The sequence below is a fragment of the Lithobates pipiens genome, unplaced genomic scaffold (assembly GCF_037356315.1).
Source record: "Lithobates pipiens isolate NorthernLeopardFrog02 unplaced genomic scaffold, aLitPip1_a1.2 Scaffold_25, whole genome shotgun sequence".
In the NCBI taxonomy this organism is placed as follows: Eukaryota; Metazoa; Chordata; class Amphibia; order Anura; family Ranidae; genus Lithobates; species Lithobates pipiens.
The window spans coordinates 89151409-89168254 of NW_027507787.1; the positions used below are offsets into that span (position 1 = coordinate 89151409).

The 16846-nt window shown below is 45.6% G+C and overlaps 1 protein-coding gene across 2 annotated transcripts in view; it reads right to left on the bottom strand.

The window, feature by feature from the left end:
- LOC143930373 (membrane-spanning 4-domains subfamily A member 4A-like) overlaps nt 1-16846 on the bottom strand; it is a 57992-nt gene that overhangs the window by 22672 nt on the left and 18474 nt on the right. The window contains exon 4 of one of the 2 annotated variants that reach the window (XM_077454650.1): nt 6764-6907. The exons of the other annotated variant lie outside the window; for it this stretch is intronic. Within the exon in view, the coding sequence (XP_077310776.1) occupies nt 6764-6907 (144 nt within the window). The remainder of the gene's footprint in view (nt 1-6763; nt 6908-16846) is intronic. 2 annotated transcript variants of the gene reach the window in all.

The window sequence follows — 16846 nt, forward strand, 5'->3', positions numbered from 1 at the left end:
AACAAGGCACCGTACAATATGAAGTGGGTGTGGTAAAAAACCTCATGCATAATGTAATATTGGGGCGCGATTTTCCATTATTCTGGGCTCTCTGGGAAAAAAGAAAAATCCCCAAAAGGAGTGGGGATACCTCTAAGGGGGTTGCTTTGTCCCCTGTGAATGATAGAAGTGTGCAGGATGAAAATGATTGTTCTCCTTTGCAGGTCCTGGCTGGGGAGGAGGAGGCTCCTCCCACTGAGCAAAATATACTAGACTTAGAGGTGTCTAGGGATAATTTTGGCGCTGCACAATTACAGGACCCCACTCTCAAAAATGCGAGAGAGCAGGTTGCTGTTATGAATGGGGTACCTCAGCAACCAGATGCTGAAAAAAGATTTCCACATTTCTCTGTGACTAATGATCTTTTCTATAGAGTCAATAAGGTTAAGGATGAGATTGTGGAACAGCTTCTGGTACCTAAGCCGTACCGGCGTCAGGTGCTTGACATGGCACATAACCATGTTCTTGGGGGACACTTGGGGACTGACAAAACGCGAGAGAGGGTTCTCCAGAGGTTTTTTTGGCCGGCGATATATGATGACATTAAAAAATACTGCGAGTCGTGCCCCACATGTCAGGTTAGTGCCCCAGTGTCACATTTTCGCAGTCCTTTGGTTTCGCTCCCTATTATAGAGGTGCCTTTTGAGCGTATTGCCATGGATTTAGTGGGTCCCGTGGTAAAGTCAGCTAGAGGACACCAGTATATTTTGGTAGTCATAGATTATGCGACCCGCTATCCTGAGGCTGTACCCTTAAGAAACACTGCATCTAAAACAATTGCACGTGAGTTGTTTTATATGTTCTCTAGGACTGGGATCCCCAAAGAAATCCTAACTGACCAAGGTACGCCATTTATGTCAAAACTGATGAAGGAATTATGCAAACTATTTAAAGTCTCACACATCCGTACCTCTGTATACCACCCCCAGACGGACGGATTGGTGGAGAGATTTAATAAAACTTTGAAACATATGTTGAAGAAAGTGGTGGGAAAAGATGGTCGTGACTGGGATCATTTATTACCCTACCTCATGTTTGCTATTAGGGAGGTGCCCCAAGCATCCACAGGGTTCTCACCATTCGAGTTGGTCTATGGTCGTCACCCTAGGGGTCTACTGGACATTGCAAAAGAGACATGGGAGAGTGAGTCCACCCCATACAAGAGTGTTATTGAGCATGTAGCACAAATGCAGGACCGTATAGCCACTGTAATGCCCCTGGTAAGGGAACACCTCCAGAGAGCTCAAGAGGCCCAAAGTAGAATTTACAACCGGTCCGCAAGAATCAGGACATTCAACCCAGGCAATAGGGTCCTTATACTAGTCCCCACTGTTGAGAGTAAATTCTTAGCGAAGTGGCAAGGTCCTTATGAAATTGTTGAAAAGATCAGTGAGGTGAACTACAAGGTGCACCAACCAGGTAGAAGGAAGCCTTTCCAAGTTTATCACATAAACTTGATCAAGCCCTGGAAAGACAGGGAATCCTTGGTGGCGACAAATACTGTTAATAATTTGTCACCACCAATCCCTCCAGTCAAAGTAGGTGATGCTCTATCAGTGTCACAGAAACAGGAGGCTCTGGAATTTTTACAGAAAAACAAAAACAAGTTCTCTGACCTCCCAGGGCGTACCCACCTCATCCATCATCACATTGAAACTGAGCCTAGAAGCAGAGTAAACCTAAAGCCCTATAGGATACCGGAGGCACGTAGAAAAGCCGTATCTGACGAGGTAAAACGTATGCTTGATCTGGGGGTAATTGAGGTGTCACAGAGTGAATGGTCCAGCCCGATTGTGCTAATCCCAAAGCCCAATGGAACTTGGAGGTTCTGTAACGATTTCAGAAAGTTGAATGAGATCTCCAAGTTCGATGCTTATCCTATGCCCAGGGTAGATGAGTTGATTGAGAAGTTAGGTAACGCCAGGTACATAACCACCCTCGATCTCACAAAGGGCTACTGGCAGATTCCACTTTCTGGCGAGGCTAAAAAGAAAACTGCATTCTCCACCCCTGATGGGCTATTCCAGTATGTAGTGATGCCATTCGGGTTACATGGAGCGCCTGCAACTTTCCAGAGGTTGATGGACTTGATTCTGCGACCACATCGGGATTACTCAGCCGCCTACCTCGATGATGTGGTAATTTTTAGCCCTGATTGGGAAAGTCACCTCTGTAAGGTACAGGCCGTGTTGGATACCATAAGTGATGCAGGGTTGACCATAAATGCCGAGAAGTGTGCTCTAGCCCTAGAAGAGGCCAAATATCTGGGCTACATTGTTGGGAGAGGATTGATTAAGCCACAGCTAAATAAAATTGAGGCAATACAGAATTGGCCTAGACCCCTGACAAGGAAACAGGTTAGAGCTTTCCTGGGTATTACCGGTTATTACCGTAGATTTGTGCCGAACTTTGCCTCAGTTGCTGCTCCACTAACTGACTTGACAAAGGGCGGAAAGACAGCAATGGTCACGTGGACCCCAGAGGCCGAGAAGGCTTTCCAAAGCCTTAAGTCTGCCTTGTGCCAACCACCTGTGTTAGTTACCCCCAATTTCAGGCGAGAATTTCTGGTCCAGACAGATGCCTCTAACACAGGCTTAGGTGCAGTACTCTCACAAGTAGTGAATGGTGAGGAGCATCCGGTGACGTACTTGAGTAGAAAACTAACCCCGGCCGAGAAAAATTATGCCATTGTGGAGCGAGAATGTTTGGCAGTGAAGTGGGCCCTAGAATCTTTAAAGTATTACTTGCTAGGCAGGAAATTCAAGTTGGTGACAGACCATGCCCCCCTAACATGGATGAAGTTAAACAAGGAGAGAAATGCAAGAGTGACTAGATGGTTTCTGTCCTTACAAAACTTTAATTTCACTGTGGAACACAGGCCAGGGAAATTACAGGCAAATGCTGACGCATTGTCGAGGGTGAGTTGTCTGTGGGGACAAAAGGCTCAGCCCTCCGGTCTGAAAAAGAGGGGGGGGATATGTAGACATGTCACTGGAGAAGTGGTTGAGGGGGTGTACATCTCACCTAGGTTGCTACACAGTGTGAGATGGTAAGTCCAGGATGGATCAGTTTCTCAGCAGCAATATGCTGCTGAGTTGTTATTTAATCTTGCCGGGCCTGGGTTTATATGGAATGGCAGGTAGGTTTGGTAGAGGGACCTGTCATTCCACACCCCCCATCCCTCGTTCCAGTTCTGGGTTTTGGATCAGGTGAGCTTTGATCCTAATTAGCCTGGGAAGGTAAAGGCTCTGCGGGCCTGCAGGTGTTTGCTCTCAGCCAGGGAAACGAACAGTCTGTGTGTTTGAGGAAGCTGCAAGCACAGCCACTGCTGGAGCTAAAATCCACCCTGCGATATCCAGGCGAAAGACGCTGTGTTTATAAGTGTCAGATAGGTGAGAAGAACCTGTTAGTAAGCGCCCAGCCGGGCTAGGTTGTTTGTTTTTGTTATTATTTTGTTCCTGTTATACACAAGAAGCACGGTGTTGCTGTATACTTTGTTTGTTGGACTGTTTGTACCACGAATAAACGCAAAGGTCTGCTTTATAAAGTCCAAGTCTGCTGTGAACTGTGTCCAAACACACCCTACCCCGGGAAGATCCCTTACAACACATATATATATATATATATATATACACACACTTTTTTTAGTTTTTTCTATTTTTGTTTTTTCCTGGAATATCTCCCTGCCTCTATTAGGCCTAATTTAGTTTTTGACTTCACTGTAGTCAGTGGAGCAAGGATCGGGTTCTTTTTTTTTGGTCTGCTCAGCGTTTGATAGGCTTGGTGTTTGATTGCTTCTGTTTCTGATTCAAACAATCGGGTGGAAAAGTCCGGCAAACTCAAGTCCGCCCGACAATCCCCCCATGTGTAGCCTCCGGCAGACTTTTTTGACCCGAAAGTACGGCGGACTTAGAAAGTAGTTTTGCACTCTAATCTTCCCGCCGGACTCGCATTTCGGCGGACAATCCGGCCGTGTGTGTGCTAGTCCGCCATACTTTTGAAATGAACAGACTTTTCCCGCCCGGAGAAAAGTCCGCTCATTTCGAGCGGGTCTCCAGGTAGGCGGTGCCCGCGAAGGAGATGTCGCTGGCCCCGCCACCTGGTATGGACATAAAGGGGAACCCCAACGCCGGAAAAATCAGCGTGGGGGTTCCCCCCAGGTCCACATCAGACCCTTGTCCGAGCACGCTACCCGGCTGGCCAGGAAAGGGGGGGACGAGCGAGCGCCCCCCCTCCTGAGCCGTACCAGGCCGCGTGCCCTCAACATGGGGGGTGCCTTGGGGAAGGGGGGGCCGCATGGCCTCCCCACCCCAAAGCACCTTGTCCCCATGTTGATGACGACAAGGGCCTCTTCCCGACAACCCTGGCCATTGGTTGTCCGGGCCTGCTTGCGGGGGGCTTATCGGAATCCGGGAGCCCCCTTTAATAAGGGGGCCCCCCACCCTATGTGAATGAGTATGGGGTACAATGTACCCCTACCCATTCACCTGTGAAAAAAAAGTACAAAAAAAAAACACAACACAGGGTAAAAATAGTTTATTGCACAGCTCCGGGGGTCTTCCGTCTTCGGGGGTCTTCTCGCCGGACTCCTCCGCTATCTTCTGCTAGCGGAGGAGCCCGGCTTTCTTCCTCGTCGCCGGCCTCTTCTTCCGACTTCGGGGGTCTTGTCCCCCTCTTCGGGGGTCTTGTCCCCCTCTTCGGTTCTTCTGCCAGGCCACCGCGCTTTCTTATAGCTCTTTTACAGGCGGTGGCCCAGTCTTCTGTCGCCGCTGTCATCGTCGCCGCCGCTGCCTTCTGTTCTTCTCTTCTTTTCTTCAGATGTTGACTCGCCGCATCCTCCCCTCACAATGGCTCTGACGCGATGCGCGGCGACTTATATAGGGACATCACCGGATGATGTCCCCGCCCATTATGGTGTCACAGTCCCAGAGGATGCTGGGACATTGACATCATAATAGGAGGGGACATTATCCGGTGATGTCCCTATATAAGTCGTCGCGCGCCCGGTCCCTGTCATTGTGAGCGGAGGGAGCGACGAGTCAACATCAGAAGAGAAGAAAAGAACAGAAGGTAGTGACGACGACGACAGCGGCGACAGAAGACCGGGCCACCGCCTGTAAAAGAGCTATAATAAGGCGCGGTGGCCCTGCAGAAGAACTGAAGAGGGGGACAAGACCCCCGAAGTCGGAAGAAGAGGCCAGCGGCGAGGAAGAAAGCCGGGCTCCTCCGCTAGCAAAAGAGCTAGCAGAAGATAGCGGAGGAGTCCGGCGAGAAGACCCCCGAAGACGGAAGACCCCCGGAGCTGTGCAATAAACAATTTTTACCCTGTGTTGTGTTTTTTTTTTGTACTTTTTTTCACAGGTGAATGGGTAGTGGTACATTTTATACCATACTCATTCACATAGGGTGGGGGGCCGGTCTTTCCTGGCCGGCCGGGTAGCGTGCTCGGACAAGGGTCTGATGTGGACCTGGGGGGAACCCCCACGCCAATTTTTCCAGCGTTGGAATTCCCCTTTAAGTCCATACCAGGTGGTGGGGCCAGCGACGTCTCCTTCACGGGCCCCGCCTACCTGGAGACCCGCTCGAAATGAGCGGACTTTCCTCCGCGTGTGTGGGCGAGTCCGTTCATTTCAAAAGTAGGGCGGATAGTACGGCGGACTTAGTCGCCGTATTAGTCCGCTGAAAAAGTGCCGTGTGTGTGGGCAAGTAGCCCGTTCGGAAAGTCGGATGGACAGTCTGGCGGGAAGTCCGCCATACTAAGTCCGTCGGATAGTCCGCTACGTGTGTACGCGGCATTAGTTATGAATTCCTATCAGACTTCTGACATTCACTGGGAAGGGACACCCAGATGGTAGCTGAGAAAGGTGATAAATATTTGGAAGGCCTTTCCAGAGGGCTCTTTCCTTTACAGGGAGGGTTTGAGTTCTCCTGGGGCTGCTGCCCTTGGTAGATAACTAGTAAGACAAGAAATTGCAGTATGAGCCTCAGCAGGTGCTTGGCTGATGGCCTGGAGAAGATTGCTAAAGGATTGTTTTTGGCAGTCACTATCCGGAAGTTCTAGTCTGGAAAAGGATCTTTTATCTCCATCTCTGAAGAGTGTCATGTGGAAGCTGGATGGCAGTCAGGTCTTGGGACATTGCGAGTCAGATCTGGTTTTAACTTTCAAGTGTGCTTGCAGCTATGAGGATTCCTGCTAATAAGTTTGTCTTCCTGTTGATTCTGATATTGCTCAAATTTCTGCAAATGAAATCCACAAAAAACCCTTCCCCTATACTGAGCCACTGATGTCAGTGTGATTGGAATGGTGACTGTGGGAGGCTGCCTCTGTATTTGCAAGGGAGACCTGGTCGTATTCTCCACAGCACTCCTGGGAGTGGGCACTACACTGGGGATAATAAACCAAGGCTAAGAGGCATATATGAAGGGGATTTTGATTGGATTGTCTCCTTTGGGGTGTGTATGTATCACGGAATGGACATAAAAAGATTATGTAAGTGGCTGATTTGCAGTCCTCTGAGCCTTAGATAAAGTGTATTTCTGACTATAGAGGTAGGCAGGACATAAGTACCTGTAGGGGGATGGCTCAGCTTATAGTAGTTTAAGGGGCTGGGGGGGGGGGGAGGAGGGGTCTTTATAAAAATCCTGAACTTGCCCCTCCAATATTAATGGCAAAATGTTTTTATGGTTGATAAAACGGAAAGACATGGAGTGATTAGATACTTACAATTAAATCATCACATCCATAGTCATAATAATAAGAAGAAGAATTGTAGCAATAATAATAAACAAAGTAATCTACAATGTTCAGTATCAGTCCAATAAAAGAGAGAATGGATATTATAACGCTCAAGCCCAGGGAGCCTTGTATCTGTAAAAAAAAAAAACATAAAGACACTTTGCTTAAAAGCTCATCTTATTCTTATTGTATTTTGTTTCAGGCAGAATACACATTGTCAACTTCTACTTATAACGTCACAATCAACACTAAAGAAATGGCTGCACGCCAAGATCCATCAAAATTCTTATTTAATAAATGAACATCCCAAGTGTTACAAACAGTTCAAATGGTAAATATGTAGCCTTGGAAAAAACTATAAATCATTTTTACTAGCTTGTATATGTTACATTTTACTTATCTGCACTATAGAAGCAGCAACATCAGGTTCATTAGACAGTATGGAACCTGGCTCTAGCTTGTCACGGATGGCCAAGAGACAGCTTGAAAGTGTGTTATTATAGATTTTGCTAATAGTAAATTGCAATAGTAATTGATGAATGATATGATGCTAGGATTCTTATGCAAATTATAGAAACATTCTAACATCATGTTTTCAATATCAATGCCCTCATCCCCCTGAGGAAGAGTTTGATCACTATATTCAAAATGCATTGGGGATTTTGCTTAGACAAGTGTAATAATTATTGAAAATTCCTGTTAAACATGTCACCTGCCATCTGTTTATAGGACATCAGTTTTTTGTAAGTTGGGGCATACCAGAGCTCATATTTTAAAATTGTATGTGGATTTTAATTTTAATGTTTATACCAATAAAAATCTTGATATTATAAGCATTTGTACATTCATTGCTCTTGCTGCCTAAAAGCCCTTGGGAGTAATTTTTTGGTACCTGGCTCTTGAGTATTGCACTAAAATTTTTGCATCTGATTTACTGGATTTGAGAATGTTGAAACAATAAAGTGAAAAGTTTCGCTTTGATTTTTCCCTTCATGTGAAGAAAATCCTTGTTTATTTATTTCAACTGCCTATGATTGGATAATTGAAGTGAGTATTTCACACACAGTTTATTGTGTGAATATTTTCAAATGCTTTAGTAATTCAGCCTCCTTGTCTCCAATTATGAACGAATTTATATGGCTTAGGTAGGGACTTTGAAGGTGCAATATTATAAATCAAATATATTGTATAAAAAATTATTTTATTAGAGTGCGCATGCATGGGCATCACCCCAGCCGAACTAGCACCATAGTGGACACAGCACGAACCGGACCAGGACCCCGCTAACCGTCCCGAGGAGGGGACACCACTGGGAATCCCCCTGTATGTCTGGACCGGCAGCGAGGCGTGATCTGGGGCCGGCATTTGATCGAGCGGGCAGCGGAGGGTTACCAAGATGGCCGCGGACTTCCCTCAGCTCCGCACCACGCGTCCTACACAGACAGGCAACCAGAGCACAGGCAAGTGATAGCCCCTGCAATGCTCACATATTCCCAGGTTGCCCAGGGAGCACAAGAAGGCCAGTAAGTGCCCTCCCCAGCATCCATAGAATCCCTATTAAGCAGAGTACTAGAGGACTATAACCTGTCCCCCACAGGGCCCGCTCTCCCACCCCAGCAGCCCACACCATCTCCTAATATGAAGGACCTGGATGCCCCTTCTTCTCAGGGAGACCTGTTTCACAAATTTGCAGCCCTTTTGGAGAGAGGTCTGGCAAATACGGCTGCACAAATCACCAGAGACATAAAATCAGACTTTGCCTACCTCGGCAATATAATTGAGGCCATTGAAACTAAACTGGACACCACTGTGTCCCACACCAACCAGCATGCGTCCCACATACAGTCCCTCCAGGACCAGCTAGACACTGCCCTGGGCAGGATTGATGACCCTGAGAATAGGTCCCGGAGATAAAATTTCTGTGTCCGTGGTTTCCCTGAAACCGTCACGGATATCCCCGAGGCAATACAAGACCTTATTAAGGAACTGGTCCCAAACGTTCCGAATCATCGCCTAGAGCTTGACAGAGCCCACAGAGCCCTGGGTCCCCCCAGGAAGTATGGCTCCCCGAGGGATGTTATAGTAAAGCCCCACTTGTATGCAGTTAAGGAGGAAGTGATGAGACAAGCCCGCGCTAAACAGCACCTTGCATGTTGTGGTCATCAAATACAAATGTTTGTGGATTTAGCCCCATCGACCATACAAAAGAGAAGATCTCTCAAGCCGCTGTTAACGATGCTGTCCTAACAAGACATCAAATACCGCTGGACATTCCCCTTTGGGGTAAAATTTAACGTACAAGGGAAAATGGACGCATTTTCTTCTCTACCAGAAGGAGAAAAGCTTTTCCTCCACCTTAAATTGATCTCCCAGGAAGCACCCATGGACTTCTACACCACGACTGCAAGTCCGGTCTCCCCCCTCTGTAACAGGGTCAAGCCAAAGAAGCCCAAGGAAACCAAACCCCCTTAAGATGCCTTCTTCGACTCCTCTCAACACACCGCCCTGAACTGGGCACGCTGATTTGGGACAGTTCTCCTTACCATTGAGGGAGCACAAAGCTCCCATTGTTACTCCTGTTGTCCAAAAGTTTGACCATCTACTCTCAGTTTACGGACCTAGTGTGTCATAAGTCCCCCTGGTTGTCTTGTGCTCTCCTATGATTCCTGAAACACCAGACCTAAGTCATAGATTGAGGATGGCCTGAAGGAGTCGTTTAATTTAGGGCAGCCATGGCAATTCGGTGACCTTGAACAATTTTTTGGGAATTTTTTCTTCTTCTTGTTTTTTTATCTTGGTAACTGAGCCTGATGCAGGTCTAATGTGGAGGGCCTAGCCCTGGGACTCTCTTGAACACCGATGGTACTCCTGTTCTCGGGTGCACCTCTCCTATAGTTGCAACCCAGGATTGGGAGGGGAACAGTACATAATAATGTCGCTCATGGGCTTCCCCATCGGGCGATGGTACCCCGTGCAGTGGGTTCTATAATCACTAGAATGTGGTATGGTCTGGAATGCTTATCAAGTTGACGTTAAGCTGTGTTATTCTGCACTGTTATATTTAAAGTTTTAGTAGAGGCTGGGGGTGATACCCATGCGCCTCCACTCATACCACAGATGAGGATACTCCCACTCTGTGGTATGGTACTTCGGACCTCTTACAGAGGCCACCGAAGCCAAAGTGTTGCTGTCTGGTGGGTCTTCCTCCCACCGGACACTGTTCGTCTTCCTTGGGGACGTTATTCTATGTTTTGTCTTTTCTTTATTTCCTTTCCCCCCCCCCAACTCTCTTCTTCTTTTGAGCCAACTGACAGGTACATTGGTAATCATGATAGCAATGGAGCTTGGTGCACTTCACCTTCCACACCTTGGGCCCATGAGGAAACACCGGCTGGGGGTAAGTGGCGGTAGCCTGAGCAACTTTCCACCCCTCTGATCTTATGGCTTCGTTTAACACATGTGGTAACGATCTCAGAGTTGCCACTCACAGTAGTCAGGGCTTGAATTCCCAGAGTAAACGCAGGATAGCTTTCGATCTCTACCGTTCTCTGAAGATAGACATAGTCATGATCCAGGAGACCCATTTCCCGATCCGGTACAATCCCAATTTCCTTCATTCCCATTTTCCCCTTTTCTATCTGGCGAATGCCTCGAACAAAACCAAAGGGGTAGCGATACTGTTCTCGAAACGTAGTAATTTTTCATATATTTCCGATTACAGGGACCCTGAGGGTAGATTTATCCTAGTAAAAGGGTCCATTGGGGGGTATTATCTACTCTGTGATCTCTTATTACGCCCCTAATACAGGACAAACTACATTTTTCCAAACCCTCCTTCACACCCTTCTCCCTCTAGTAGATGACAAGATCATTTTTGGAGGGGACTCAAACGTTGCGTTCAACCAAGGCCTAGACAAATCGAGACCCCCCAAGGCCCAACTGACACGACCCACTAAAGCCAGCCTTGCCATCGTGAAACTCTTACACTCACATGGGCTGGTCGACATATGGAGAGAACTGAACCCTTCGAAAAGGGATTACACCCACTTTTCGGCCCCGCATAAGTCGTTTGCCAGAATAGACCACATTTTAGTTCCTCCCTCCCTTATTTCATCGACACGCAAATCGTCCATTATTGATATTGCTTGGTTAGACCACTCTGTAGTCCTACTTTATATGGAAAATCCCCTCCCTGGACTTCCAATCACCCACTGGCATCTAAATGAATCCATTCTGAGCAATCCCACAAATGTTATGGAACTAGATAATTCCCTGAAGGAATACTTTCTTTTAAATAATGTAATTTAAATAATGTAGAGAATGTTTCTCCAGAGTCCCTTTGGGCCGCCCATAAAGCCACCATTAGGGGCAAAATTATCAGCCTAGTCACACAACAAAAGAAAGAAAGGTCCATTGACATTTTTAAATTGGAAAATAAATTTGCCTTCCTCAAACATCAACACAAGAAGAAACCTTCCAAAGCTCTGCTAGACCAAATAGACGCCACCAGACTGGAATTGAATCTAGCCTTCACGGTAAAAGCGGAGAAACGTATCTGCTGGAGTGGAGCTAGATTCTACCATCAGAAGGACAAAATCGGTAGGATGTAGGCATCCAAACTTTCTCCTCAACCACGCAACTACTGCTTTCCAAAGATAAGAGTAGCAGGTCACCTCCCCACGATGGACCCCAACAAGGTACTGGTAGCGTTCAGGAGCTTTTATGCCAAACTCTACAGCATGACACCAGACATTAGAACCCCTTCTATACATAAATGTATTCAGGATCTTTCGATTCCAACCCTATCGGATGAACATAAAGAGATTATGGAGTCGAGCATATCTGTTGAGGAGATAGGAGAGGTCATTAAAGACCTTAAGCCTGGTTCGGCTTCTGGACCTGACGGTCTGTCCGTACCTTACTATAAGGTCTTCACTGATACGCTAGCGCCCCATATGGCTCGGCTTTTCAATTTAAAGATGCAGGGAACCCCCTTAGATCACCATCTAAACACTGCTTATATAACAGTAATCCCAAAACCAAATAAAAATACAGAAGAAGTTGGTAATTACAGACCGATCTCCCTCATAAATAATGATCTCAAAATCTTTACGAAGATCATGGCCAACCGCTTGTCATCTTTCATCCAACGCTACATACACAAAGACCAAGTGGGCTTTATCCCGGGAAGGCAGGGTCCAGACCAGGTTAGAAGAGCTATTGATCTGGTTTCCCTTCTACACTCAGGTTGGGGTGGGGGTCCCAAACAAGAAAGAATATTACTCTCCTTAGATATCCACAAGGCCTTTGACACTGTCAAATGGCCATATCTGTTCGCCCTTTTAGAACGGTGGGGATTTGGTGACCGCTTCTTAGGTACCTTGCGGTCCTTATACTCAAAACCCTCAGCGCTAATCCGACATCACTCTACTCCCCTTGGCATACAGAGGGGTACAAGACAGGGCTGCCCCTATCACCCTTAATTTTCGCTATAGCGATAGAGACTCTAGCAATAGCGATCCATTCCAACCCCAATATCCAAGGGGTCCAGTGCGGCTCCCAGGAACACAAGTGTGGTCTCTTCGCGGACGATATGCTACTGTTCATAACCTCCCCTATAACTTCACTCCCTAACCTTTACCAGGTTTTGAATGACTTTGCTAAGGTGTCAGGCCTCAGGGTAAACTTTGTTAAGTCCCATGCCCTTAACGTTTCACTTCCATCTTCTATAGTGGTCAATCTAAAAAGCTCCTTTGATTTCAGTTGGAACGACAATCACTTAGAATATTTGGGGATTAACCTCACCTCCAGAATTGACCAGCTGTACTCGGTCAACTTCCCTCCTGCATACAAAAGACTTGAAATGGAACTGAGAACGTGGGCTAACAGAGACCTATCCTGGCTAGGCAAGATCCACTCGATAAAAATGACGCTTCTCCTCAGACTCCTCTACTTGTTCAGGGCTATCCCGATCAATCTGAGAAGGGACCACCTGCAATCCCTACAAAGGAAAATTAATGGGTTTATTTGGGGCAGAAAAGGCCACAGACTTCCAAAAAATACCTTATACAGACAGCGCACTCAGGGGGGTCTGGGGCTCCCCAAATTGGAGTACTACTTCCAGGCGGCGAGACTGGCCCAACGCTCCACCGTGTACACTAGAAGGGAAAAACCAGACTGGATTCATATTGAGAGACAGGCGGTCCCCTCATATACTTTAGATTACTTGCTTTCGCTTCCCCCCAAGGACAGACCCCCTATTCTCTCCCCGATACTCTTGCAATCCCTGTCCCTATGGGATAAACTTAAGACCCTTCCCTCCCTGATCTCTGAATGTTGCCCATTGGCTCATGTTTTCAATAACCCCAAGTTTCCCCCAGGTCAAGACATAAAAGCTTTCAAATGGTGGCTGGATAAAGGGATGTACCGGATCGGTCATTTTTTCACACCCCCGGGTCCAATAACCCTTAAATCTTGTAAAAACAAGCTGGAAATTCCGGGCAGGGAACACTTTAGATTTTACCAAATACAACACTTTCTTCATGATCTATGGAAAGGGACTCCCTCTCTGCCCGGATTTACCCCTTACAAGATTTGGACCAGTCAGGCCCGGAGATCAGAGGGGTGGAATATCAGTTATCTACCAAGCCCTTGCTCATCAGACAGGTAATACACCCTACATGACAGAGTGGGAGCATGAACTCCAAATTAACTGGGACTAGAACAGTGGCGAACATCCTTCTCCAGAGCTTACAAGGGTATCAAAAATATTTCCCTAATAGAAGCCAACCTCAAAATTATGACGAGATGGTATCTCACCCCATATAAGCTGGCCCGCATGTTTCCCACTGCAAATCCCTTGTGCTATATGGGCTGTGCCCTGTATGGAACCATGGCCCTTTCCTTTTTTCCTGTATATTTTAATGGCAAATTCTTATTTTTGTTGTTCAAAAATAAAATAATTTTTTATACAATATATTTTATTATAATGTTGCACATTTAAAGTCCCTAGCTACCAGTGCCTTAATTTATAAAAATCTGGGATGTGGTGCTAAAAAACAAATGGATGAGCCCGTGTTCATATCATAATTTCTATTGCTGCCCAAATGTTGTCATGGTAGGAGGTCTTCCCTGGATAGATGATTAAGTAAAAGGAAGTGAGGTTTTGCAGATAGGAGGTAAGACATTGTTTTTAGCAGCAGTATTGTCATTGTACCTCACATTCTACTTCAGTTAGTCCTTGAACATCCTATCAGGACTGTGCATGCCTTCTGCAGATCTGATGAGCAGCCCAATGGCCAAATGAGTGCAGATGGCAGGCAGACAGTGCTACTGCTAATTGCAATGCAGTGGCTTAGTGTTGTCAGTCTGAAACGGGAAGTGCTGTTATTGGCAGAATTTTCAGGTAAGGAACTTTGCACCAGTTCACACAAAAATATTTTTGCTTGCGAAGTGAGCAAAAATTATGCTTAACATAATAATTGTTTAGTTTTGGGTTTCCATTCTTCCATTTACACTGTTTTACCCCCTCACTGGCCTTTAGTAGACAGCTTCCATGCATATTTACATTATTGTAAAATTATAGGCATTAGATGATCATCATCCAGAGAGTCCAAGTTAATTTTGGGCAAAGAGTAGGATAATTATGGATACCTTCAGAACTCAACTGACCCCCTCAACCAAAAAACTTCAGGGAAAAAATGGCACTTAGTCAATTTTGGTTTTCCTAATAGATTTTGTTCCTCCAACATAAGTATGGTGGCATTTAATGGGGTACTATGGTATATGGTCTTGGTACATAGAAAACCTTCCCTTCCTTTTTATATTCAGCATGGTGACTGCTTTGAGGTCAGTATTAGGGAATCTTCAACCCAACCAAAGACCCACTCTACTTATGTAATGTATGCTTGTGTCTGTGGTGGCTTCTACTCAGTAGTGTCCCATCTGTATATATTACTAAGATATGGAAGCTAGAAGGTAAATTATACTTTGGGTCCACACAGAAAGAAGCCGCAGCTCACAGGTGACATATTCCGGCCATTATGCTCAGACTGCACAACCAATGAGGTACATGCCCTGCCACTGCTGCAGACTCAGAGGTACATGAATGATTGGATGGCTACACACTCACTACTTTGCATAAAATGGCTTTATTGTAGAACAAAGTCTATAAAAACAACCAACACCAATCAGGCAGGAGAGGTAAAAAATGGGTAGACGTGTTTCACATGAGGGTTCATGCTTTCTCTATACCACATAGGAATGTAGTCTACACACTCTATATATACAATATATATAGCTTCATCATAGCATTAAATACAAAACGTGTATAATTAATCAACTGCAAACATCAACTCAAGCTCCACCCATGTGCAGTAAGGACATAAAAATCTTTCCTTATCATCCAACATATATTCAATAATATCCCCGCACAAAAATGGAGCTCATGGTATAGTAGTTAACTCAAAGAATCATCAAAAATATACCAAAAACAGAAAAAAATAATAAATGAAAATGAGAAGACATGATCATGCAACCTATCTCTTAATCTTCTTGCAGTGCGTCCAACGTATTGGATACAGCACTCCTTGCATGTGATTAAATAAAATGATAAACTTAGGGGGTTATTTACTGTAGGCAAATCCACTTTGCACTACAAGTGCACTGAAAGTTCATTTGAAAGTGCAATCGCTGTAAATCTGAGGAGGGCATGCAAGGAAAATAAAAAACAGCATTTTAGCTTGCACGTGATTGGATGATAAAATCAGCAGAGCTTCCCCTCAGATCTACAGCGACTGCACTGTGCAAAGTGGATTTTGCTTTAGTAAATAAACCCCTTATGCTGCATACACACCAGTGGCGGCTGGTGAAGTTTTAGGATGGGGGGGGGCGCAAGACCACGCCCCCTCTGATTTGACCACTTCTTACAAGCCACAACCTATAAATCGCACATATCTACAACCTGTGAATAGCACATATCTGCATTCTGTAAATCGCACATATCTACCACCTGTAAATTGCACATATCTACAACATGCAAATCGCACATATCTACAACATGCAAATCGCACATATCCACAACATGAAAATCGCACATATCTACAACCTGTAAATTGCACATATCTACAACCTGTAAATCATACATATCCACCACCTGTAAATCATACATATCTACCACCTGTAAATTGCACATATCTACAACATGCAAATCGCACATATCTACAACCTGTAAATTGCACATATCTACAACCTGTAAATTGCACATATCTACAACATGCAAATCGCACATATCTACAACATGCAAATCGCACATATCTACAACCTATGAATCGCACATATCTACATCCTATAAATCGCACATATCAACAACATGCAAATCGCACATATCTACAACCTGCAAATCGCACATTTCTACAACCTGTAAATCACACATATCTGCAACCTATAAATCGCACATATCTACAACCTATAAATCACACATAACAACCTGTAAATCGCACATATCTACAGCCTGTAAATTGCACATATCTACAACATGCAAATCGCACATATCTACAACCTGTAAATCTTGTTTGGGGGGGGGCAGGTTTGGGGGGGTATGCTGCGGTGGTCGGCAGCATACCCCCCAAACAAGATTTTAAAAAAAGGGTTATTATCGGTGGTTGCAGCATTAACCCCCATACCTGCCCCCCCTAAACAAGATTTAAAAAAGGGGTTATTATCGGTGGTCGGCAGCATAACCCCCCTTATTATTAATAACCCTTTTTTTTAAAGCTTCTTTGGGGGGTGTATGCTGCCGGTCACTGATAACACTATTTCTTTAAATCTTGTTTAGCAGGGGGTGGGGGGGTTGAGGTATGCTGCCGAGTGCGACCACCATAAGATAGATCGATGTGGAGGGGGTACCAGCGGCTGGGCGGAATAAACGATCAAGATTGTTTAAGCTACCATGCGGCAGCCCCTTACCTGATCCTCTCAGGCAAGCAGAATAGAGAAGTGCCGTGCCAACGTCACTTCCTTGACTGATGTCGGAAGCACCGCCCACCGCTCACTCAAGTGCAAGTCTATGCA